At 47.9% G+C, this 26,656-nt stretch overlaps 1 protein-coding gene across 2 annotated transcripts in view; it reads right to left on the bottom strand.

Annotated features, from left to right (window-relative positions):
* The window catches only part of BACE2 (beta-secretase 2), an 86,263-nt gene extending 59,844 nt beyond the window's left edge, over nt 1-26,419 (bottom strand). For both annotated transcript variants that reach the window (XM_082655158.1, XM_082655159.1), the window contains exon 1: nt 26,113-26,419. In XM_082655158.1, the coding sequence (XP_082511284.1) occupies nt 26,113-26,412 (300 nt within the window). In that variant the 5' untranslated portion in view covers nt 26,413-26,419. The remainder of the gene's footprint in view (nt 1-26,112) is intronic.
* Between the last annotated feature and the right edge of the window lie 237 nt (nt 26,420-26,656).

The following is a 26,656-nucleotide window of genomic DNA, read 5'->3' as shown; positions in this document are numbered from 1 at the left end:
TGCAGCTGAAACCTGTCACCGGGGTGATGGGACAGTTACTGGAGGGAGGGGCTGCTCTGTGATTGAGTTTCCTAACTTTTCAAACAACCCATCCCTGTTAGGATGAGTGGAAAGGCCGGATTTCTAAGGTGGGGGGAGGAGATTTTATCACACACCAGAGCTGATGCCCTTAAACGTGCTGCAACTATGTCCATTCGTGGGATGCTGGTTTCAAGTTCACTTTCTACCTGTGGTCCCAGGATACACCCTGCACTTTCTCTAAAGCAGAGTGGCATGAAAACTATCAGCTTTAGCGTCTGTTAGACCTGGATTTGAACCCTGGCTCAGCCTCCTGTGAATGAAGAATACCACCTGCCATATCGGTAAACAAAGGCTGTTACAGCCATCGAGCCATCACGTCACAGCCTCCTTGATGGTGCCCCCTGAGGAAACTCAGGATGAGAAAGCACAGAGTACTGGCCCCAGGGAGCTGAGGTGCACATCAAAGGAATGACTTCAGTGAACCCGGACTCTTGCATCTTCCCATACAGAGAAAAGCACTAAATCCGTTAAGCTGAGATGTCTGGTTTTCTTTCATTAACAATAATATCTTGATGTTCCGACTACCTGGTCTTTGCTGCAAAAACTCCTGTATGTCCCGGCTCCCTCCTTGCCTCTTCAGAGCGGTCCCTCAGAGCCATCTGAGATGCTGTGTCCTGGACTTAAGTCCTCAGTTTTGCCCGCTGAGTAAAACATAACTCAACTTTTATGTTATGCTTTTTTTTTTTTTTTTTGCAGTTGACACTCCTGTTGGCCATGGAACCTTAAGTAAACTACTATCTCTGAGCCTTGGTGTCCTCACCTGTAAGGTAAGATGATAGAGTGTTGCTCTGAGGGGCACATGAGATGCCCCTCATGTATGTGTGATATACCCAGAACAGTGCCTGGTACATTGGGGTGCTTCAATTCCTCAGAGAGGGGCAGTGTGACGTGTTTTCCTCTTGCTACAGGGCTGACTTCTCAAATACATCACTGTGCCAAACATCACACGCATCCAGCTCCCCACCAGACTTTCACTCCGAGTCTCCACACTGCAGCGAGTGTGGACGCAGCCCAGAAGTAACGTGCATAAGCTCCAGAACTGGCACCCCTGTGTGTTTAGCAGCCTTTCCCCATGCACCGTGGCTGGTCCTGCTGCAGGTGATGCTGAGAGGGACGTGACCATGCGCTGAAACATCTGGGGATGCCCTGTGTCAGCGGCACCTGCACTTGGCCGGAACCAGGCAGAGATCCGTCCGGGAACGCTCTAATCCCAAAGCCAGGGATGCAGTTTTCGCTCACCCTGTCTTTTCTTCCCCACCATGGAGTCGGTATGCCCTATCTATTCTACTTCCAGAATGTTTCTAAAACAGTTCATGCTCCCCTCTCCCCTTCCACCTCCCTGGCTCACCCCGGGGTCTTTGTGTCGCTAGCTCTGAGCACAGTGCCTGGCACACAGTAAGTGCTCAATAAAGCTTGCTGAATGAATGAATGGTGCCCAAACACCACTGAGGCCACCCTGTCGCAAGAGACTTAAGTCCAGCTAGTTTCTGCTCTCTCCGGCCTGGGTTTTCTCAGGGTCCAGTTTCCCTTAATATTCCAAGGCTCCAGCCATCCATTCAGGCTGCTGAGAATTAGAGACAACATCCGTACTCAAGTCCAAGGGTGTGATCACGCATCCAGGGCTGCCCCTGGTCCAGCTGAGCCAGGGCCAGAAGCCGGAGCCACTTCGCCTCTGGGCTCAGAGCTCAGAGAGTAGCTGCCATCACACCTGAAGAAGGTACTTGGTTGTCTGCCAAGGGCTACACGTGGCAGCACAGTCTCCAGGGATCACGGGCTACAAGGGGAGATGCTCTAAGCAGCCTCGCGTCCACCAAGCTTCTGGAAGTAAGAGCTGGAAGCCAGAAAGTACCTCAATGTTTGCAAGGGGCAATTCAGAGACAGGTGGGCTGGATGCTTCCACCTGCTTGGCCAGCTCCTCCCTCTTTGCAGGCAAACTCGGGGAGCGGGCTAGGGAGGCAGAAAGAACACAAGGGGCGCCCTTTCTATGGCGGATGTCAGGGCCCCAGGGACCTCCCTGGGCTGCGGAGTTCCCCTCAGCCTCTGAGCTTACACAGTCTGCCTGCTGGCAGGATGCAATCCCACCGATTGAAGAATGAAAGCGGATATTTAAACAGACACGGATGAGAGTCACAAGGCTGGGTGGACCTCATTCACTGACGCCAATAAACATGATCCTTTTTCCCACAGAAAGGAAAACTCACGCCGAACTGCCTCTCAGAAAGCACTATTAAAAAGGACAAAAGCAGGTCTGTCTCCTTATTTTGGTGATTGTGGGGGGAAGGGCTAAATAGGGAAAGTGTGATTAACAGAGGGCAAGTCAGCCTTTCCTTCCCCAAAGAGATGACTATAGCCGCTCCCTCCAAAACCCATTACACATTTCCAGCGTTTTTAGGGGACATCATTTTAGCTAAAAATCGGTTCTTCCTGCACATTTTTCAGAAGAGTTTAAACAGATTCTCAACAAAGGCATAATGTCTTAACCCTCAAGACATTTCTGGAGTTTCACTAAATTTTCCCTTTTGCTCAAGAGTTGGTAACTTTGAATGGAAAGCCATTTCAGATCTGAACTTGCAGAAGAAAAGACATGGGATTAACTTCATCCTGGCTCCCAACATTCAAATATTGTTACAACTTTCAGTAAATGTGAAAAAAAATTAAGATAAAGCATATATACTCACTGCAGCAACGGGCAAGATTTTCAAGTTACTATTACTATAAAATGGTTACTCCTCACTATTATTCTAGGTATCAAGATTCATTTTGTAAATTGTAGTAAAATACACAGAACATGAAATTTAGCATCTTAACCACTTCTAAGTGTACAGTTCAGCAGAGTTAAGACATTCACACTGTTGTACAACCACCACCACCATCCATCTCCAGAATTTTGCATCATCTCAAACAGAAACTCTGTACCCACTAGGGACTTCCCTGATGGTCCAGTGGTTAAGATTCCGCGCTTCCACTGCAGGGGGCCTGGGTTCGATCCCTGGTCGGGAAACTAAGATCCCACATCCCACGTGGTGCGGCCAAAAATAAATAAATAAAATCAAAAGAAAAAAAGAAACTCTGTACCCACTAAACTAATTCTCTATTCCCCACTCCCCCAGCCCCTGGCAACCACCATTCAACTTTCTGTCTCTATAGATTTGACTCCTCTGGAATCCAGTATTTGTCCTGGCTTATTTCACTTCGCAAAATGTCCTCAAGTTTCATTCACATTGTAGCAGGTGTCAGAATTTCCTTCCCTTCTAAGGTTGAATAACATTCCGTTGTATGTATATTCCACTTTTTTTTTTTGGTCCATTTATCCATCAATGGACACATGGGTTGCTTCCAACTTTGGCTACTGTAAATAATGCTGTTATGAATGTAGGTGTACAAATATCTCTTTGGAATCCCATTTCAGTTTTCTTGGGAAGATTCATTTTTTTTCAGTGAATATTTAGTGAGTGGTGACCACGTGCTGGGGCCATGGAGACAGAAGATATGGGCCCTTTATGGAATTTATCACCTAACATTCAGACCCAAGACCAGCCTTCTCTTCTGTAATGGGTTTCAGTCTCTGCTGAATTGGCTATAGGACTGGTGAGGAATAAAGTACAAATAACTGTAGTTGACTTGTTTGAGGTTTTTCCACTGAATTAAAAGTTTAATTTCTAAGCCCTTTCTCACTCCAATCAACACTCTTAAAGAAAAAAAAAATCCCCCCAGTTATGATGATATTTATCAGGGTACTATAATCGATTTTAACACTGTGTAAAACACAAAAGAATTAGGAAAGTAAATTTCCTAATAGGGAAATGGACTGCCAATCATATTATTTTGCATTTGAGTATACAAAGGACTGCATCATAACTGCACTGAATCTGAAACTGACCTGGCCAAATAGCTTTTCGAGGTTAGCCTCTCGGAGTTTATTTGAAATAAACTCCACGTGCGTGTAGTGAAAATACACGTACAATACTATCATCAAGTGCTTTGAAAGCAGAAATTGGGATTTAAATCCTAAGTATCACAAGGGTACAAACACCTTCTAGCAGCAGTGATGACTGTACATGGGTATGTTAATGGTAATGACTGATAATCTAAGATTCCTCACATGCATCTCTGTGTCAAATGCTGTGACCTAGCCTTTAGGACGACATCTTCTCAACATCTAAAATGGTATCTCCATTTTACAGAACCTCTTTGCACACTGATCTGATAGGCCCAAACTTGGAATGTATAAAACAAAAATGCCATTGTTTTCAGATTTGCTACCCTTCGCTAATTTCAGTTCAGCCATTTAAGAAACAGACATTTCTATGAGGTTCCTAAAAGGTTTTGGTTTTTTTTTTTCTTCTTATTAAACCCACGAGGAAAAAAAATATTTTAATAGGCCTATGGCGATCAAAGATATCATTCTCTGCTGGAAAGATTTTTTAAAGCCCTTCCAAGTAAATTCCTCTCAGGAAAGACATTAAATCTCCACATTATTTATGGTGGCCAGATATTTTGAAAGAATGCTAGCCCAGAAGAGAAATAACGGATGCATCCCTCTTTTGCATCTATACTGGCAAAATACAGATGTTTTCCTAATTAGGGTATAGAACAGCCACACGGAAACCTTCCAGAACATTTTAGAGGTGGGAGAAACAAAGACCTAGCAAAAAAAAAAAAAAAAAAAAAACTGCAACGTATTAACCTTGGCAAAATCTCTAGCAAACATGTGACTGCTCTTGGGTATCATCATCAAATATGACAGATGCTGCAAAAGTAGACACAGATCCACCTCTTCCTAATTCCAGCCTTTTCCACGGACAGTGGACCCACGTCCCATTGACCACTCAGGACAATACACCCCCAACTCCCCCGTCTCTCCTCCACATCGTCAGGTTTTCCCTCCTCTACCAGGACCACACCCACCTTATAAGCAGATTGTGATATTTCCCATCTTAAGAAAGATGACACACAACTTTCTTCACCCCACATCTTCCTCCCACCTCGGCCCCATCTCTCTGCACTCCTTGTGACTCTCATCCGTGTCTGCAACTCCAAAGAGTTGACAGCGAATCCTCTCCTCTGATTCCCACTGGAACCCACCACCCGGTGGGAACAGCTCTTCCCTACATCAACCACGATCCCACGTGCCTAAGTCAACCCTTAAACCCCCCTCCCCGGGGCCGTTGTAGGATTTGTCACTGATCACAACTCTGTTTCCCTCGGCTTCCGGACACACCATCTTCTAGTCTCCTCCCATCTCTGTGGCTTCTCAGGGCCCTGGCCGATCCCTCTTCCTCTCCCCAGCCTCTAAGTTTTGGGGTGTCTCAGTCCCCATCCTTGGAGCCCACCTCCTCTGTCTAGACCCACCCCACGGGGATTGCATCCAACCTCAAGACTGTACACATCTCCTCTACCCAAGTGACTCTCAAGTATAGGTCTCCATCCGGAACCTCTTGCTTGAACTCCAGATGCAGATTCAGCTGCTCCTGGACCACTCACCTTGGATGTTACAAAAGGCATCTCAATTTGGCTTTTCCAAAACTAACCTCCCAATTTACCTAGTAAACCATGTCGCACTCATCCACAACAATCCCAGCCCCCTCTTTTCTCTTACCCCCTCTCCTACAGCCCTCTGGAAACTCCTTGGGGCTCCCCCTAACACAAGCACATACTCTTCCCAAGAAGGGCCTTTGCACTGGCTGTTCCTCCTGCAGGCAACACCCTTCCCCACGTACCTCACTCCCTCTTTCTTTAGGTCTCAGCTCCCAAGTCAAAGGTGCCTTCCCCAGCTAACCTATACAAATTAGTCACACTCTCAGCATGACTTTGCCCATGGTTTAATATTTTTCATAGCCTCTACCCCCATCCAAATACAGTACATTGACTTGATTTGTCTGTCTTTCCTCACTAAATTGTAAGATTCAAAGTGGCAGGATTTCTTGTTACCATGTCTCACTGCTGTAGCCTCTGTGCCTAGAAGAGGGCCAGGCAAGTATTCAGGGCACATCAAATATTTATTGAATGTGTTTAGTCACTTGTGAATTATAGTAACCGCCTTAACAAAACAATAACCAAACTCAGCCACGAGATTAGATGTTACAGAACACAAAAATTGAAGCATTGAAATGAACCTTAGGGGGTCATTGTTTTGTCCACTGGAATCACTCCAGGAATTAAAAAAATATACAGACTCTCCAATCCAGAGAATGAAGCCTGGAGTTCAAGCACTTAACAAGATGACTAATTATCAGCCAGGTATGGGGACCACTGATGTGGTCCAGCCTCCCCGTAACGTAGCACTGCTGTCTAGAACCACCCTGACAGGTGGTCAGGTTTCTGCCGGATGCCTCAGAGATGGGGAGCTCATTACCTTATGCCCTAACTTGTCACAGGTTCAGGGTATTCATTCTGGAATGCTCTTCCTTGCTCAGTTTAATTCAGCAAATATTTTTTTAAGGCCCTACCCTGTGCCAGGCATGATACTCCATCCTGGGATGAAGGGGTAGCAAGAGGGACTCGGTGCCTGTCCTCAGGGAGTTTCCAGTCAGCTAAATAGTTCACGGTCCCCACGGCTTCCCAGGAGACCTAGCCTGCCCTCTGCAGCAACGCCCTCTTCCATGAAGCAGCTTGTTGAATATCTGAAGTGTGGTGGAGTGTGCCCTACATAGAGCCCATGGCGTCCCTCCCCTGGGATGGTGGGTGGGCAGGAGGTATATCTCCCTGGAGTCCTCCAAGCCTTGGTCATATGACCTGACTCCCTGCCCCTTCCCCGCCTTGGTAGCTTCTCAGGGTCCCGTTGAAAGTTAATATCCAGCCTCCATAGGAACTTCCAACAATCCACTTATCAATCACCTAATGATCAATTTCCATACATGTCAACTCAACGTTACCCACGCCGCGATACACACAGCAAACACTGAATTGCAGTCACACCTGCCCACTTAGCACAAAGACCTGTGAAAATAATTCATAGTAAAACTTGTATTACATGATTTCACAGTTCCCTAATACATTAAAAAGTATAGAAAAGCCGACATCGAACAAAGGCGGGATATGAACTTGATAAAGATTTTTTTAGAGCTCCAGTACACCCTGCTCTGTCCAATCAGGGCCTCTGTTAGCAGCCAACTGAAGTTTTAAAACAATCAAGTTTTAATCCTTGACAACAATCCTAAAAAAGGCTGGGCTTGCAAGTTTGGAAAATATAGATTACTGTCTGAAACTACCAAAATTACCTCAAACTGCATCTCCTTCACTGACAAAATAGATTTCCTGCAGAAATGAGTGTGAGTGCAGACTTTGGAAAGAAATTTCCCCACACCATTTCCCGAACTCTGATTTAAAAGAAGAGTCTCGCAGCCTTACCACCGAGTGTTAATATGTGCCTAACGAGTGCGCCCGCCACACCTCTTGATTTCTGGACAAAAGGGAGATTTGAGCTGCTCAGTCTTCAATCTTCTCTCCCTGGAGGAGGCTGCCAGGTTTGGAGATCAATGAACTGCCCAGATGGAGATGAGACCATCAGAGTCACAGCTGAAAGCCTCAGACGCTTAAGTGCCAGGTTTTGTACAAAACATCTCAATCCTTTTGGTTTCAAGTGCTCCGAAGGACAGGCAGCGAGACGGTCTTAGCCTTTGGATAACTGGCTATAAAAGAAGCCACAATTTTCTGATTCACCCGAATGTCACGATTTTGCCCCGAGTGGATGTGTCTCGATTTGTGAAAAACAAAGAAACTTAATTCTGTGAAATGTGTTTCTCGTAGGTCTACCTTCAGTGCAAGAAGAGAGCTGAACAGTGCCCGGCACACAGTGGGTGTTCAGTGTGTTTCTGTCATATTAACATGCATTTACTGAAGAACAAAAGACTTCATAGGACAAGTATTTTTTATGGTCCAGATGGGATCTTGCAGCACAGGGACGATTCTAGCCCGGGAGGTCCTCCCCTTCTCATTCCTGCCAACATAAAATGATCCGAGATGTTGGGATGGGAAGGGTGGGGGGGGGCCTGGGACACTGGAAACCTGTGGAGTCTGAGTGAGGGGTCGGGGGCCAGAGCTGGAACGGCCAGATGCATTCCGCCCCCACCAGGAGCTGCACGTAAGCAGGAGGTGTTAGTTTGCTGGGACGCCCAGAACAAAATACTACAGGCTTGGGAGCTGAAACAACAGAAATTCATCTTCTCCCAGTCCTGGAGGCTGGAAGTCCAAGATCAAGGTGTCAGCTGGGCTGGTTTCTCCTGCAGCCCCTCTCCTTGGCTTGCAGACGTCAGCCCTCTTGCTGCCCCTTCACGCGCTCATCCCTCTGTGCCCGGGCTCCCCAGTGTCTCTCTGTGTACCCTCATCTCTTCTTTTTGAAAGGACACCAGTCAGATGGGATTAGGGCCACCCTGACAGCCTCATTTTATTACTCTTCAGAGGCCCTGTATCTCCAAATGCAGTCACGTTCTGAGGTTACTGGGGGTCAGGGCTTCAACGTATGGATCTTGGGGACACAGTTCAGCTCCTAACAGGGGCCAGGCCAGCACAGTGCGGGGGTGAGGCCCTGAGACCCTGCAGACGACGCAGTTTCGATCCGAGACCCCGTGGGCACGGGAACACTGACATCCAGATCCAGGGTAGGAGGAGATGGCGGTGAAGACGGATTGGACACCTGGTTGAGTGTGTGCATCTCAGTCTATTCAAATAAACTGTCCAAACCAAATAAACTGAGGCCTGAATACAAAGGCTCAACAGATTAGGACAGACTCATAAACAAGTGTCACTCTCACCGTCATCATCACCAGCTGCCCTGATGTCCTCACCACCAGAGCCCAGCAGGAGAGGGGATACTGCTCCAGGCTCCATGGGAGGAGGCTGGATGCAGGGCCCTCGTGGAGTGGGGGGCAGGAGTGAGGGTCAGCACAGGCCTGCACGGGACCCAACAGCAGCCATGGGAACCTTCCCATCCTGGCTTGAAGGCGGGTCGGGAGCCCAGTCCCAAGCCAGAAGAGAAGGGAGCTTGAGCGGTCCAGTTACGGAAGCTGGCCACCCTGATGGAGGACAGAAGGGCCGTCCCAGGAAAACTCCCTACTCGAGTGCCTGGGCGATGCCGCTTTCATCCGGGCACCCAGCTCAGATGCCTCCAGCTGTGCGCTCGGCAGGGCCTCCAGCACCCACAGAGGCGTCTCCAGCGCCTTGCTCCCCGCTGGCCTCCTCCGGCCTCTGCTTTCCACTGGAAGCCAACCCACCTCCCCACGACACACACAGGCGGAAAAAGGGGAGCAGATGCCGCCCTGACTTCTGAGACTGTCTCGTGAAAAAGTGGGCACTGCTAAAACCGAAGGGGTGTAACTCCTACAGGCTAGTTGGAAAGAGGGGTAAGTATGCGCACCCAGGCACCGCCTGGCAACCGCCGCTGCGAGTTGATATTTATGGTTTAGATAAAGCTTTCAATTGTCTAATTCTATTCTGGGACTGCTCTGGCGGAGAAGCTTATTAAAGAAGGCGGCCGGTCCATTCTCCAGAAGGCCAAGTGTCAGGGACAGACTGGCGCATGAACAAATGAATGGCTATTTTCTGAGCATCTGTGCTTTCCCAAGAGCTGGCCTGAGGACCAGACACATTGGCTCCGTTCAGCAATGGGCAGTTTCTCTTGAACCAACCAGGTCCACCGTCCCTTACAAGGCTCCTGAATTCTCACAGACTAGTGAGATTTTTGGATAAACTGCCCCATCAAGGAAAATATATCTGAGTATTCAACCCCGATATGTGTGTCTATCCATAACTTATGTGCTAAGAGGCAGCTTGGGGAAGTGGTTCAGAGCACACGGTCTGGGACCAGCTCACTCATTTTGAAATCCTGGCTCTGGCCTCATGCAGTGTGTTGCCTCAACACTGTGACCGTCTGCGCCTCTGCTTACTCATCTGTAAAATGGGGACAGTGGATGGTACCCTTTCATCTTCCCAAATGTCAATAAGTAGCTCTGGCAAACCAACCATAAGGTACAACTTATCTCTAGGTTGTTATTTTTCTTAAACAGCTGAAATCCTCTGGAAGATTTTTACCCAGGTAGAAAATTCAGTTTCCAGGTCAAGGGTTGAAAACTATTTTTATAGGTAGCAAACTTATATCATTTTTGGTAGTAGAAACCAAATCATGATGGAGACACTTAAAGATATCATCTTCAAAGGACTCTCCAAAGCAGGAGTTTCTGTCGAAAAGCTGCTTCCAGCTCAGGGTTAAAATATCGCCTTAAGGACTTCCCTGGTGGCACAGTGGTTAAGACTCCACCTGCCAATGCAGGGTACATGTGTTCGAGCCCTAGTCCAGGAAGATCCCACATGCCCCGGAGCAACTAAGTCTGTGCGCCACAACTACTGAGCCTGTGCTCTAGAGCCCACGAGCCACAACTGCTGAGCCTGTGAGCCACAACTACTGAAGGCCGTGTGACTAGAGCCCGAGCTCTGCAACAAGAGAAGCCACCACAGTGAGAAGACCGCCCACAGCAATGAAGAGTAGCCCCTGCTCGCCTCAACTACAGAAAGCCCTCTTGCAGCAATGAAGATGCAACACAGCCAAAAAAAACCAAAAAGACTGAACAAAATAAATTTAAAAAAATAGGGCTTCCCTGGCGGCACAGTGGTTGAGAGTCCGCCTGCCGATGCAGGGGACACGGGTTCGTGCCCCGGTCTGGGAAGATCCCACATGCCGCGGAGCGGCTGGGCCCGTGAGCCATGGCCGCTGAGCCTGCGCGTCCGGAGCCTGTGCTCCGCAATGGGAGAGGCCACAACAGTGAGAGGCCTGCGTACTGCAAAAAAATAATAATAATAAAATAAAAAAATAAAATAAAATGTCACCTTAAAGGACATGTTTTAATTATATTTATTTTTTTTAATACTTATGAAGCAGCATGTTGCTGACGGCCACTTAGAGTTGCAATAAAAGCCAGCACATCTGGAACTGTGGCTTTCTGGGAGATAAAGGCATGTAACTCACCTTCAGAGGTCTTGTCTTTAAAAACAAACCAGACCAATGATGTGCTGAAGCTTGAAAACTCCAGCGGCCTCTGTAAGAAGAGGAGTGTGTGTGGGAACAGAAGCTGTGCTCATACGGCTGCAGAACCTGCTCAATGCTGGAGACTTCTGCCCTGGACAATCTTGAGAGAGAGGCACCTGCATGCGCTGGATCCACTTTCTTAGATGCACACTGTCCTCTCTTTTCTCCACCTTGCTGTCCTCACTTGAAGCTTTTAAAGAGCGTCCTCGTTTCTTTGCAGCTGCCTCACAGTCCATGGGACAGATGTGCCACAGTTCACACCCCCAGTCCCCTTCCCATGAGCATCTGGGTCGTTTCCAATCGTTTGGTATTACAAGTAAGACTCCAAAGAATAGCCTTGTGAATTACTTTTCATACTTTTGCCCAATGTAACTTTCGTGTAAATTCCTAGGGGTGGCTTTCCCAGCCAAAGGCTAAATGCATATGAATCTGCCCAGACATTTCTAAACTCCCCTCCATAGTCTCTGTAGGATGGGATAATATTTTAATAGAAATTTCTCTTGTCATACAAATGCCTTCAAACAAGCTCTGTAAATTGCTCTTGCCCCTGCTTTAATGAAATCTTGGCCAAAGCTATATTTTTCTAACAGCTTTGTGGCAATAAATTTATTTTTAGGTATTATAAGTCCCATCCTGTTTAACGTCAAAGCTTCTTTCTGGCATCCAATATAATGGGCCCGCCTGAGGCTCAGAGAGACAGAGGGCAAGGGGAGGTACGGCTGGATTTATTTCTATTTCCCCACCTCGATCACAATGATGCCCCAGATTTCTCCAGGACTGAAACAAGGGGGAGTGGAAAGGTAAGAGGCGGGAACTTTGTTATCTGACTTCATGCCTGGTAGATTCTGGATGTGGCTGATGTCTACATGCAGGGGGCTCCTTAGAACCACTGTCTCTTCCTTCCCATCCCCATCACAGATGGCTCCCACCTGCAGCTTCCTGCAGTGGGCAGAAACCACTGCTAGTCCGTTGGCCCTTACTACTCCCTCCTTAGTCTCTAGCACCTGACAGTCCAACCCAGGGGTCAGCCAACTTTTCCGTATAAAGCCAGATGGTCAGGATCTTAGACCTTGGCAAATGGTGTCTGTCTCATGCACTCAACTCCGTCACTGCAGCATGAAAGCAGCCCCATATGACATGTGAACAAACCATATGGCTGTGTTCCAATAAAACCTTATTAAGGAGACCGGCAGACGTGGCCCACAGGCCTTAGCTGGCTGAGCTCTGGTCTATACCCCATACAAACTCCCCCTGGTGGTCCTCTCTGGCGGGGTTCCTTCTGTGGCGACCAAAGCCTAGATTGCTGTAACAGGGACACACCTTGATCACTGGAAATAAGCACCTTGTCCATAACAGCAACAAAGATGATAGTGACAAGATTTTTAGACGTGTTCTTCTCTTCTTTGGAGAGTTCAAGGAGAGGAAAAGTAGGACAAATTGCTCTAAACTATTTTTAAATTATTATTAAGCTATTATTTCCCCCCCAAAGATATGATGATGCATCATTTGGAATGCTTTTGTCTGCAAGTAAACAGAAAACTATAGGTTTAGAGTAGCCCAAACAAGTAGGGGTTTATTTTTCTCCATATCACGAAGTCTCTTGAGAAAGTTGGTATTAGATAAACATCTCAGGGAAAGTCAGTGTCAGATCTCTGCTGTTCCCCCTGACCTACTGTTCAAGGTCAGAAGTTGGTTGCCCCTGTGGAAGGCGTTGCATTTGCATCAAACACAGGAGGGAGGAGAAATTATAATCCCAGCCACACCTGCCACCTTTATCAGGAAAACATACACTTTCCCTGAAATCCCTCAGGAGACCCCATTTAGATCCCATTGTCCACAGCTGTGTCCTTAGTCGCAAAGAATGCTCCAGTGAACAGATTCAGGCTGGAGAGAAGAGACTGGGGAAAGTGTTTTAGTTTGATCACTCAACTGAAAATATCTGTCACAGGTCAGGTAACAGAATCATTACCATTGCCATGTTTCAAAAACTAGACATGGACACACATAATGAGAACATACTCCATACCCTGTGTACACACAGCCTTGAACTTCCAATCAGCCTTGTCATGTTTCTCTTTTAAATACAAAAAGACAGCCACAATCACCACTGTTTGAGAAAAGCCTCTAGGTGATATGCAGAGACCATGACAAACACCCTGAGGAAAGGAATTCAGAATATAAGGCAGGAAGCTGAAAGAAAACTTCAAAAAAAAATCCTAATTTTCTCAGAGTAATAGAAGAAAAAACTTCAAAAAAAAATCATAATTTTCTCAGAGTAATTTTCTCAGAGTAATAGAAAATCATAATTTTCTCAGAGTAATATGCAACTTTGAAACAAGAATAAGGCACAATCAAAAGAGAAACATTCAGAAGTGTTCTTGAAAATTGGAATTAAGATAGCAGAAATGAATATGGAAAGTAGAACCAAAAGACGAAGAGATGGGAAATAGGAGAGACCACACAGGATGGCCCCAGCATCTGGATAATAGGAGGTCCAAAGGAGAGAACAGTTACTAAAAAATTTCTCAGAACTGAATGTCTTCAAATTCGAGACTGAAAAGACTCACCAAGCATCCAGTGTAAAAAAAAAAAAAAAAAAAAAAGACATCATCATGAAGTTTCAGAATACCAGGTCTAATAATAACACATTTACAATATCTCATGTATAGTTCATATACAGTTCATAGACAAAAATCAGAAATCACAATGGCACTGGGCTTATCAACAGCATCAAGGCAGATGACAATGTAAAAATAGCTTCAAGACTGAGGGTACCCTACATAGAAAACCCTAAAGTCTCCACCAAAAAAACTATTAGAACTAATAAATGAATTCATCAGAGTTGCAGTATACAAGATTAATATTCGGTTATCTGTTGCTCTTCTATATAGTAATAATGAACTATCAGAAAGAGAAAGCTTTAAAATCACATCAAAAAGAATAAAATACCTAGGAACAAACTTAACCTTACCTTCAGACTTAGTACTCTGAAAACTATAAATATTGATGAAAGAAACTGAAGACGATACTAAGAAATGTAAAGATATCTTGTGCTCTTGGAGTGGAAGAATTAATATTGTTAAAATGGCCGTACTACCCCCCAAAGCAATCTACAGATTTAATGCAATCTCCATCAAAACACCCATGGCATTTTTCACAGAACTAGGACAAACAATCCTAAAATTCATATGGAACCAGAAAAGACCCCGAATTGCCAAAGCAATCCTGAGAAAGAAGAACAAAGCTGGAGGTATCACCCTCCCAGACTTCAGACTATACTACAAAGCTACAGGAATAAAAACAGCATGGTACGGACACAAAAACAGACACATAGATCAATGGAACAGAATAGAGAGCCAGAAATAAACCCACACCCTATGGTCAATTAATCTATAACAAAGGAGGTAAGAAAATACAATGGAGAAAAGACAGCCTCTTTAACAAGTGGTGTTGGGAAAACTGGACAGCTACATGTAAAACAATGAAATTAGAACATTTTCTCCTACCATATACAAAAATAAAGTCAAAATCGTTTAAAGACTTAAATGTAAGACCTAAAACCATAAAACTCCTAGAAGAGAACACGGGCAAAACACTCTTTGACATAAATCGTAGCAATATTTTTTTGGCTCTGTTTCCTAAGGCAAAAATGTAAACAAATGGGGCCTAATTAAACTTAAAAGCTTTTGCACAGCAAAGGAAACCACTGAGAAAATGAAAAGTCAACCCTTGGAATGGGAGAAAATGTTTGCAAATGATATGACTGACAATGGATAATATCCAAAATATATAAACAGCTCATACAACACAATATGAAAAAAACCAACCCAACCAAAAAATTGGAAGAAGACTTGAATAGAAATTTTTCCATAGAAGTGATGTAGATGGCCAATAGGCACATGAAAAGATGCTCAACATCATTAATCATCAGAGGAACACAAATCAAAACCACAATGAGATATCAACTCATACCTGCTAGAATAGCCATTATCAAAAAGTCTACAAATAACAAACACTGGTGAGGATGAGGAGAAAAGGAAACCCTCCTGCACTGTTGGTGGAAATGTAAATTGGTGAAGTCACTATGGAAAACAGTATGGAGGTTCCGCAGAAAACTAAAAATAGAATTGTCATATGATCCAGCCATTCCACTCCTGAGTATATAGCCAAAGAATAAGAAAACACATGCACCCCAATGTTCATAGCAGCCCTATTTACAATAGCCAAGATATGGAAGCAAGCCAACTGTCCATCAATAGTAATGGATAAAGAAGATGTAGTAAGTGTATATACAGTTGGAGAGAGGAAAGGGGGAGGGGCAAGATCGGGCTAGGGGATTAAGAGATACAAACTACTATGAACATAATAGATAAGCAACAGGATATATTGTACAGCACCGGGAATTATAGCCATTCTCTTGTAGTAACTTTTAACGGAATGTAATCTATAAAAATACTGAATCACTATGCTGTACATCTGAAACTAATTCAGTATTGTAAATCAACTATACTTCAATAATAAAGAAAAACGTCTCTGAGGGATACATCAAGGTGCTGTTGGCCAGAGGAGCCAGGACTGCCCGGCTCCTGTGTCTCCACTCCCCCTTGGGTGGGGATCGGAGGTGGTGCTGACTGAAGGACCAGCAGGAAACGGGAAGAGGGTCCCAGTGACCACTGGCTGTGCTGACCCCCAGGATCCCCCCACAGAGCTCTGGTGAAGCTCGGCTGGGGCATGAGCTCGGATTTGAGTTTCAGCAGGTCCCTGCCTCCCCAGAAGTCTGAACACAAAATACTGGGATTTCTCAGTTCTCCGGCCAGCCTCACGGTTCATAAACCCAGGACAACAAGGCGTGCGTTCGAAGACACAGAGATGAGCAGGCAAGTGAAGTACCTGCTCAGACGTGGAGAGGAAGGTGAGGACTCTGCCCCGACCGCCAGCCCAGCCCGAACGGGCACTGCAGCATCTCCTATTTGGGTGAAGCAACCAGGGAGGTGGGGAAACGGAAGTCACCCACATCCTACAGGGTAAATGAGCGAAAACGTACACACGCTTCCTGATCAAAGGACAACAAAAAATCTCTTACATATTTTTGAAATTTGTGTCTACTGAAGAATCGATGTGCTGGAGACGCTAAGCAAACTATTAGGTAGTGAATTCTTACACACACATGGGAGCGACGCTTGGGTGAACGTGGTTACGGATTAGATGACACGTCAGTGTCCCCGGATCAGGAACTTGGCAGTTTTGTGTCCTCTGCATCCCTGCTCTTCTACATCACAAGGCGCCAGCCACTCAAAAGGTTTTGAAAATCCTTATGTTCACAGCATTCGATTTTCAAAGGAGGTTTTGTGGTTGTTTTTAACCTCAAACGAAATCTCTCTCTGCCCCCCAACCATGTTCTCCCAGTGCTTACACATCACATCCTCCTTTTCCAGAAAGAAGTTCAAAGTACACGCAGCAATGAGAGGCTCGCTCCGGACTGACTCACAGAGGCTTTCGTGAGTTAGATTCTAGAACACTCCAGGAAGTTAGGATTTTAAAGCAGAGCTTTAAAACCGCTTTGTGACTCGTGGGCCCAAACGATGCTCTCAAATACATTCAGCGGTAGAGAGTAATCATTCTTTTATTCCTCAAATATTAGCCCAGCCTGGGCCAGCCATGGCTCCAGGCAGGAGGGATGCCGTGGCCGCCGTACATTGCGCTGATGCCGATAATTCTGTGCCCCTGACCCTAAAGTCTCCTGGGACGCTGCCTGCCGGCTTCTCTCGCCAGCAGCTGCAGGACCACAAACCTGCCCCCGTTAGCCCTCACCCAGGACCAACCGGAGTGGATGATAACTGTCCAGCTCCTTTGCCCTTCAGCTGGGACAGCTGAGTCTAGGTGACATTCCCTCTCAGAGATCCCAGGGGACTGAGCCCGCTGCCCATGCCTGCAACCTTTTCCTCACCCACACTTCCCCTCCCCTCACTGCCCCATCCCCTTCCAAGTGAACTGTCCAACTCACATGCTCATCTCAGTCTGTTTCTGGGGAAACCCAAACCAAGACCCAAGTCTAAGTGGTCTCCTGCACCCCACCACCCCTGGCACCCCGAGTTTAACTTTCCTTCCTTATTCAGAAACTCTCCCTGACAACCATACTTAACTCCCCTCCCCCAACTCCTCACACCCTGCACACACGTGACCTAGAAGCATGTGGCATAATGTTTTCATACTTTGCAAGGCCTTGGTTCTAATAACATCGAACCTCAAAGCACAATTTTAAAGCAGATGAATAAGGAACTGCTCCAAAGGCCGGGCATGTCGGAGCGGCTCCCCGTGGCCCACTGTGCTGGTGCTGTCTGCCCTCCTGGTACAGGCTTTGCTGCCCGGCTTCATCCTGGAACACTGGTCCCCCTTTCTAAAGGGGTCTTTACCCACGCCCATCACCAGGCTGTACGGTCTCTCGGTACCCATCAAAAATTCTGTTTACTTGCTTTACAATCTGTCTTCCCAACAAGCACGCAGGTTCTAGAAAAGCAAAGGTCATCTTCGTCTAGTTGACTGTTGCATCCCTGGGCTTAGGATAGGGCCTGGCATACAGCAGGTGCTTAATAAATACACAGAATGAAGGAATAAAGCATGCTCATCCTTTGAGTCTAGTTCAAAATTCTTTCACCTCCTTAATCCACAATCACTCGAGTTAGAAGTGCCTTACTGCATCTGGCAAGGAGAACCACGGCACTGGAACAAGACAGGATTGCAAAGATCCGGAGACCCACAGGTGTGAGCCTGCTGCCACTCCCCACTGGTGCCCACACAGATGCTTCTGACGGACAGCCTCCCTCCCTGCTCTGGGCAGGATTTCAGATCCCTGGTACTGCTGACATTTGGGAACAGGTAATCTTCTGTTGGGTGAGGGGCTCTCTGTCCTGTGCATTGTAGGATGTCAAGCAGCATCTCTGGCCTCCAGCCACCAGATGCCAGTGGTACCACCCAAACTGTGACACCAAGAACGTCTCCAGAGAGAGCCCAATGTAACCTGGAGAACACGATTTCCCTGGATCGGGAACCACTGAGTTAGACTTACTTGCTACCCCTAGGATAAAGCTCTATACCCACCCCCTCTTGAGAGGGCTAAAACCCGAGAACCCAACACTCACATTTCCTTTTTGCTTTAGTGAAAATGACCACTGTCCCGCTAAAGACGGGAAGTGGCAAAACAAACGTAAGTGGAACCATCTGTAACAACTTCTAACCTGTACTCCATGAATGCCCTGCTGGTAGCACCCATCCACAAACAAATGGTTACGTGTCAGCAATAAGGTAACCACAGGATGGGGGAGGAAGCCCTGGAAACTCTGAGCGCAAGCAAACTTTCCAGCGCAGAACACAGGATGTCCGCTGAATCTAATCATTTAAAATACGGCTCTTGTACGTGTATGTCTTTTAAACTTTCCTTTTCCAAGTAATTCATTTTCATTGATTTACAACGGACTGATCGGGACAGACTGGAAATTTAAAAAGGATACAGTCAGCACAGAGACTTTGAACAGCACGGCCCTAGAGCTCCTGCTCTGGAGAATGCGCACTCCACCTTTCCAACCTGCCAAGTGCAAGGAAGCTTCCGGAACCCAGTCTGCTACAGGTAGAGATCTCCTAAATGGGCAGAGTTAACACTTAATCAGACAACAGCCTTTAGGAAGATGAAAGAACCTACCGATTCCGTTCAGGAAACCACCCAGCAGAGGAGACTCTGGCTTCTTCGTGGCCTCCCCTCCAAATAGTGTCCAAGGGATGGGGCCAGGCTTGTTGCTTAAGTGGCGGACGGAGTTGAGAGACGTGATAAAATGCAGATTCTCAGGCCCCGGTGCAGGCTCTCTCGCCCTGTCAGTCTGGCCTGGGTCTTGGGAATCTGTATTTGTAACCAACCCTACAAGGCGTGCTTAGTCCTCCCTGCAGCCCCCTGGTTGGCGGAGCAAGGACTCCAGTTCTGCCCTTGGAGGCTGCAGCACCCAGCCTCCCCCAGCTCCCCAGGGCCTGAACCAGATTCTGCATCTTAACAGACCCCCAGGGGACGCACCTGCATGCAGCTGCTGAAAATTAGAGCTATCGGAAGCTCTCCCCAACAAAACGGATTATAATCACTGAGTGTCAGAGCTTCTAGGAAGCGTCTCAGGTTACCCGGTGAAATCCCCTGTTTACAGACGAGGAAACTGAGGCCCCGAAAGGCTGAAGAACTTGCTCACCCACATCAATATCTGGCAAGCAGCCCATCTGGGATGAGCAGCAGAAACGCCTAATTCCCAAAGGCTGTGACAAACGTGCCGACCTGCCTGCTCCTTGGTGGCCTGTCTGATTGGGAAAAGCTAATGAATTTCCCCAGGAGGCAGCCCGATGTGTGGGGCTTGGAGTCCACACCCACCTTCACCAAGCAGCAGCTTCCCTTCTGGCAACGTATCCTGCCCTGAAAGGGGGTCAGACCTGATTATCCCGCCCTCCCTAGGCTACCTGGAAACCTTTTTGATTCGCGCTTTCCACCCTTTTTCCCCACAGTGCCCCCTTCTGAGGGGGCTGCCTTGTGGGTGGTCCTCTTGGGTTTCTGGCAGGGGGTTTGCAGGGCAGACAAGCTGAAGTCGTTCTCAGCCCACTGCCAAGAAGTGCATGTATCCAGCAGGGGGCTGGGGAGGGCTGGAGGTGCGCAGGCTCCTTAGGAGGGCCGGGTGTAAACCCTCCTCCCCTGTGTCCTCAGTCTAGTGGGAAATGGAGGGAGAGGTTTTCCACCGCCCTTTATGGCTCATGGGCACGATGAAGCCGGCCCAGGACATCACCCTTTACCCCGCAGACAGTCCTCTTCATCTTTCTAAAATGGCAGGGCTGAGACTGTGTGTTTCTAGGTACTGGAATATGATGCGCCGTATAATAAAACTAGGAAACGCCCAACCTGAGACCTGTGCGGGGTAGCAAGCATTCACTCAGAAACAAACCTACGCGTTTTGTTTCCTTCCTGTGGTGACGTCGGCTCTCCAAGAGTCTCTTCACCTCTTTGAGAATTCCAAGAGCAAAAAAGCGACTTTTTGATTGAGTAGCGATAGGCAAAAAAAGCAAATAGTCCAGGAGAGGATGAAGGGGGGCCACATGACAGCCAGTCCAACCAGGCATCACACACACATTCTCCACAGCCCGGGAAACTGGCCCAGAATATGGGACACACACCTTAACTCACACCATGCCCCTCAGTATCCATGCACGAGGCACAGAAGCCGAGGTGGGCCGTCCACCTGCCTCACAGGTGGGTTCTGTTTTCCAGGTGGTATCCGTTGTCACTAACAAACAATGAGGTCCACTGTCAACATTCAGCCCGGGCTGGGCAAGGAGAACAGAGTGAGTGCAAAGGAGGAACCTGTGACAGATGGCAGGGGAGCCAAGTGTAAGCAGAAAGCCCATTGTTAGTCCTAAAAGAAGGCTCTTAGGCTCCAGGGAGAAGCGCCTTTCTCAGCATCAGACGGGACCCAACGCCCACCCCTGCTGCCCTCTGCCTGGGGCTGGGGCGAGAGTCCGCAGCCACCAACCCCATCCTCAGCCCAGGTGGACCCTGAATCCAGGCTTGACCTGTTCCATTCAGTGTCTGGAATATAAAATAAACCCACGGCGTGCTGTCCCACACCCCGAGGAAGGGAAATGCCGCCTCTGAGTTCCTCTCCTCAGGCCTGACCCAGCCCACCGTGGAGGAGAAATCCCTCTCGCCATGGCTCACCTCGACCTTTCCCTTTTGGTTTTAGTTAGAACGGGGTCAGCGATCATTCTAGGAGGAAACAGGAAGCCCAGAGGAGGTCAAGCCACCTACCGACAACAAAGGAAGTCAGGCAGAAGAGTCTAGAAAACGCTGGAGATGCTTGAGGGGAAAAGGAGTGGATTTCATATCAAATAGATTCCATTGAAAAGGGGTGACAGATGCCTTACAAAGTCTTTAAAACATGAAACACAGCTTTCAACATGAGTATTTGTGAGTCATCCGTATTTAAATACCAGTGATCTGAGCTTGTCTAAGTGGGCTTTTCCCAGGTTATGCAATAATTACAGCAATTCTAGAATTAATGCAACACGACAAAAGACATTTAAAAAATTTAAGCGATTACTCTCTAGTGAGGAGACTGATACCAAAATACAGAAAATAACCCAAACCCTCCCCTCCCCTCCCCTCCCCTCCCCGCCCCCCTCCCCCGTTCCCAGCACAATATCTTGTCACAGACTCTGTGCCGACACAACACCAAAACCACCATGTGCTGCTGCCTTTGATGAAAATTATACTTGAATTCCAAATTAAAATTATCAGCAATTAAAAGATGGGGTAGAATGAAAGAAAAAAAATCCACAGAATGATAAACTTAGAATGAACTTGTTATGGGTTGTGTCCCCCAAACCCCACCAAAAAAAAGGAATGCTGAGGCCCTAAACCCCAGTTCCCGTCTTGATAGATGTATCAAGCCACGACGAGGTCAGAATGGATCACGACGGCCCTCATCGAAAGGCTGGTGTCCTCATAACAGGCGGCAAATTTGGACATAGAAACATGAGGTTGGGGGGAGAATGTTACAGGAAGACAGAGGAAGAGATGGGAGGGATGCAGCTACGAGCCAGGGAACACCAAGGACTGCCTGCAGCCACGAGAATCTGGAAGCAGCAGGAAGGATCCTCCCTCAGAGCCTTCGGAGGGAGCGCAGCCACACAGACACCTTGACTTTGGACTCCTGGCCTCCAGAACTCTGAGAGAGTATGTTTCTATTGTTTTAAGTCACCTAGTTTGTGGTCATTTATTACAGCAGCTGCAGGGAACTAAGAAGAACTTAAAAGATCTTCAACCAATGGGGAAAAGGAAGCACGGGGAGCTTGCCACCTGCCCCTCGTCAAGTATGTAATGCCACTAGGATCTGGGCCCCTGCAGTGGGTCCAGGACGCTTCCCACTACCTCCAAGTCATTCACAGATAAATAAAGATGGTTCTTTAAGAAAGAAAGTCACTGCAACTCAAACAGCAGCGTGCAGAGCGGTGAAGTGCTTAGACTGTGGACTGGGGCAGACCTGACGGATAAGCCCGCTCAGGCACTCATCCGTGTGACTTGGGCCAAATGACTTGGCCTCTCTGAGCCTCAGTTTCCCCATCTGAAAACCAAGTCAAATAACCATACGTACTTCAGCAGGTACATGCTGTTGTGAAGAGAAAATGAAGTGATCCAGGCAAAACGCTTAGCATGGTGTCCAGGACCCAATAAGCCTGAAATCAAGGTTAGCTATTAATACACAGTTGTTAACCACTTCTCAGACTCTGTCTCTCCAAGTTGTTCGGAGCGGATTCCTTGGCCTGGCCTTTCACAGTCCTCCATAATAAAGCCTTTGGTGTTGAATTATTGCTCCAAAGCTCAGGAAGGGCATCTTTCCCCCCGAAAGGAGCTGGTGGGAACCGAGCTTTGACTTTCTGGCTCTTTCCATCCCAGTGGTCCATTCTTTCTTCATTGTCCTTAGTCGTTTACCGTCTCAATTTTTTCCATCAAATTTCTTCTTGCTGACCCTTTTTCAGCCTCCCCTGCAGTGAGCTTCATGTAATTTGAGGACACTGGGTGGCTTATTCTGAAAAGGACAAACTTTTAAATTGTAGACGACAGATACATATCTTCAATCCAAAATCTCCCAGATGACTGGGTACTAAGAAGCAAGTAAGCCCACGTGCCATGATTAAAATGTGAGTCCCCCAAATAATTCGTTAGCTCTTCACATACCTTCCAATGTTTAAATCCGAGACGCATTTTGCTGTTTTATCTCTATTAGTGGAGATGACAGAAAATCTTTCAACAGAAACCCCAAAAGACTTGTTGAAGCCATTACCAGGCATATAGCCTCAGACCTTCAGCTCCTTCAGTTGGATTTATTGTGTTAGCGTGGAAGTCTTTTTTAAAAAAAATAATGGAAACGGCTGTAATTATAATCACTTTAGAACACCACTATTATTATTAATAAGACCAAATTACATGGTTCAAGCAGCTGTTGGTTCTCCACTGTTAGAGAGAAGTCCCAGAATGGTGTCAGAGCCTCGGCGCTCATCTCCATGCCAACGTGAGGCTGCTCACACACGGCCTTCCGGGCGCACGACTGCGATGTCTTGAAGGGTGTCAGGCAGAATGAGGGACCCCTGTTCTTGATTAACGCATTCAGGGAATGAGCACAGTTCCAACAGTTGCCTTCCCCATGGGAGAGCAGGGATGGCGGGGCTCTGGTTCCTGTTGAATCTTGCCACATGGTGGCTCCTATGCACACCTGGATCCAATTATTCACGAAGCTGAGCCTTGAGCTTTGCCTGCAAGGAAGGGGACTCGATGGAGGGAATGGCAGGGACTGGGAGAGTCCAGTTTGTGTCACGTGTTAAGTTCCTAATACCTTGGGGTGTACGGTTCAGGGATCTCTGGCTGAAAAGGGTGACAGGAGGCCAAACACCAAAGAAAAGAAGTCGGAAGGGAGGAAGGGAAGGGACCAGGTATCTGCCAGGTCATTGAGAACTTGGGTTCTGGAGTCCAGCTGCCTGGGTTCAACTTCTGGTGCTTTCCTTTTTCCTTGTCCCGTTGCCCTGGGAAAGTCATTCAACCTCTCCAAGTCTCAGCTGTCCCATCCCCTGTATCAGGGTAAGAACTTGGAGCTGTTGTGAGGATTTCCTACAGTGGCACATTAGGCACACGGCACAGTGCTAGCCACGAGGGGAGCCCTCCACACTAGCTATGACTATTATTTAATTTTCAAAAAATTCTTGATTATTTACTGCTTGAATGTACAATTCCATTTTTCTCGCCACCTAAGCAAGTTTTCTTTTAGGCTTCAGAGAATTAGCAGAGAACATATGCGTGACTCTCGGCGATGAACAGAGCAGGAAAAAACTTCCTTCAAGTTCAAAAGTCCCCCCATGGCTGCCCCCTCTTGCCTGCTGCAAATACCTGACTGGTGGTCGGAGATGTTTCAGGGGGAGGTAGGCAAGAAATGAATCCCGATGCAGTCGTCATTAACACCTAAGAGTTTACAGTAGGCATCTGGAAAGCGCACACGTGAATTCTTCTATAAAGCAGCTTATTACTAAATCAGGCCAAGAAGGAGGCACAGAATATTTCACTTCCCATCAAGTGTAAAAATTAAATCCGGATTGTTTAAAACAGCCCTCCCCGGAAACATGCGAATGTGTAACTGAGAACTAACCTTGAATGAGCTATTTCCTTGGCCAAGGTAAAGATATCGGCATAAGATACTCAATACATTCTTGTTAATTCATTAAACTTCATTATTTCAGAGTAAAGGTCATTGGATTAATTAATAAAGACAAACTATTATTTAGAAAAGTTGTTTTGTTTGTTTTTTTGCAAGCCCAAGAGAAATATTTTCTCGTTCTTCTAGATGCCTTTTTCCCTTCCCCTCCTCTCTGGAGGAAGACAGGCGTCAGGACCCAAACTGCCCAAATTTACTTTACTTTAGTTGAGAGAATTCCCTTCCACTTAAAACATCAAGGCACACATTTCCCAAGTGGTGAATGATTTAAGGCCTGTTCCAAAAGATTATCCTTGGGCCACAAAAAGAGGTTCACACTATCTCATAAAATCTTGGGAAAAGTGAAATGTACCAGGTTCTCACACCAGCGCGTGTTCTCACGTGGTGGCTTTTATCAGCTCCAACCTCTTGTCAAGTTAAGCTTCCTCAGCTGACTCTCCACACACCCCCCCGCCCTCCCCCTGCTCTCCAGCCACCATCCACCCGATGAGATGCCAAAGACAGCGCTTAGATGAAAGGCAACTAGAATCAAAGTTTTGAGCCAAAATACATTTTTGAAGGCTTTTCTTTTTTAAACTAATTAAACAAGTATAGAAGTTATTCAGTAGAGTTTCTTTTTTTAAAGAGATTAGCATGGCATGTCTTTCCTCTTAAGAAAGTCTTGAATAATTTAATTAGAATTACACCAAAGTCATGAGTATGTGCTATTTATGGGGGAATCATGGCTGAATTAAAACCCAAATGACAATGTTAAAAATAAAGTATCTTCAGACACCGTATTCAATGGATAAGAAAAACTTGACTTCAACTCACAGATTAGGTAGTTTCGAAGGAAGGAGGAGGGGGCCAAACCAACTCCTGGGATTTTGTTTTTCTTAAGATGACCGGGCCTGGGCACATTTGTTTCTTGCTACAAAAAGTGCTAATAATTGAAAATGAGGATAAGATCGCTGTTTGATTTTATTTCTATTTTGTCACTGGGAGACCTCTTGGTACCCGGAAGCCTGGCTCAGCGCTTTTTTTTTTTTCCCAGTCCCTCTACTGCATTTAACACGTTCCCCACACGTGTGTAGACTCTTTGATCGGCGCAGAGGGGCTAAGCAGCAGGGCCAGCCCAGAGGAAGCTGACCAGCCAACCCCGAGAGAGGAAAGTGGAGCCGGGGAAACGCTGCTCCCTCCGCGAGCAGCCAGCGAGCGAGTCTCCTTGGGCAGGGTTGCTCTGAGCTGAGATAAAGCAAGAATCCCTTTGAAAGGGTACTGCGCCTTTGGAGGCCGTCCACGAGCCTCCTTAGCGATGAGACAGCGCGGGGGTAGGGGGCGGGAATATTAACGCTAAGTGATTCCCCCGGTAACAGCAGCATCGCTCCCTGGGCCCACCGCAAGGTCTCCTCGCTGAAAAGACGTGTCGCTCGCCAGAAGGCAATCCCATTAGAGGGAAGTTACAGGTCTCTCGCCTCGCAGCCACACGGAGACGGAGAGCTTAACAAGTTCTGAAGCGCTTGCACACACCTCCGGCTGCGCCCGGGGCAGGACTGCCACCGCTCCGAGTCCCGAGTGCGCGCGCCCCGGCTCCCGGTCCGGAGCCCCTCTGCGTCCCCAAGATCTGTTCTCCGGGGACAGCTGCTGTTTTGGGGGCGACGCTAAGCTGCGTGGAGGCACAGCTGGGCGCCCCCAAGAGCCCCCCGGCTGCAGGGCGCCCGGTCCGAGCGGGCTGGCGAGCGCGCACCGACCTACCTTCTGCGGGGGCGTCCCGATCAGCATCTCCAGGTAGTAGCCGCGGCCAGAGTCCCCCTGCAGGTTATCCACCATGGCCAAGAAGTTGGCTGCACCCCCGGCGGGCTCCAGGGCGAGCGCCAGGCCGTCCGCGCGGGGCTCGGCGGGGGGTCCGGGCCCAGGGGTGGGCGCCGCCCCGCGGCTGCTGGCCGATGCCACCCGGAGAGGCAGCGTGAAGGGCGCGGGGGCCGGCGCCGGGGCCGCGCGCAGCAGCCACTGGGCCAGCAGCGGCAGCAGCAGCGCCCGGGCCAGCGCGCCCATGCCCGCGGCGGGGCTCGGGGGGCGCGCCTGGCCGGGCCCGTCCCGTCCGGCGACAGCGGCTCAGCGACTCTGCGGCGCGCTGGGCTGCGGGGCAGGGCTGGGCGCGCAGCGGGGCCGGCGGCGGCGGCGGGGGACGGGAGGAGGACCGGGGAGGAGGCGCCGGAGCCGCTCCAGCCCGCGCCAAGTTAAGCAAGTTGGTCGCCGCTGCCCCCTCTGGCGGGCAGCGGCTGCCCCGCAAGGACCG

Source organism: Grampus griseus (genome assembly GCF_964374135.1).
Source record: "Grampus griseus genome assembly, chromosome: 5".
NCBI classification, from domain to species: domain Eukaryota; kingdom Metazoa; phylum Chordata; class Mammalia; order Artiodactyla; family Delphinidae; genus Grampus; species Grampus griseus.
This window is presented reverse-complemented; position numbering and strand designations above follow the sequence as displayed.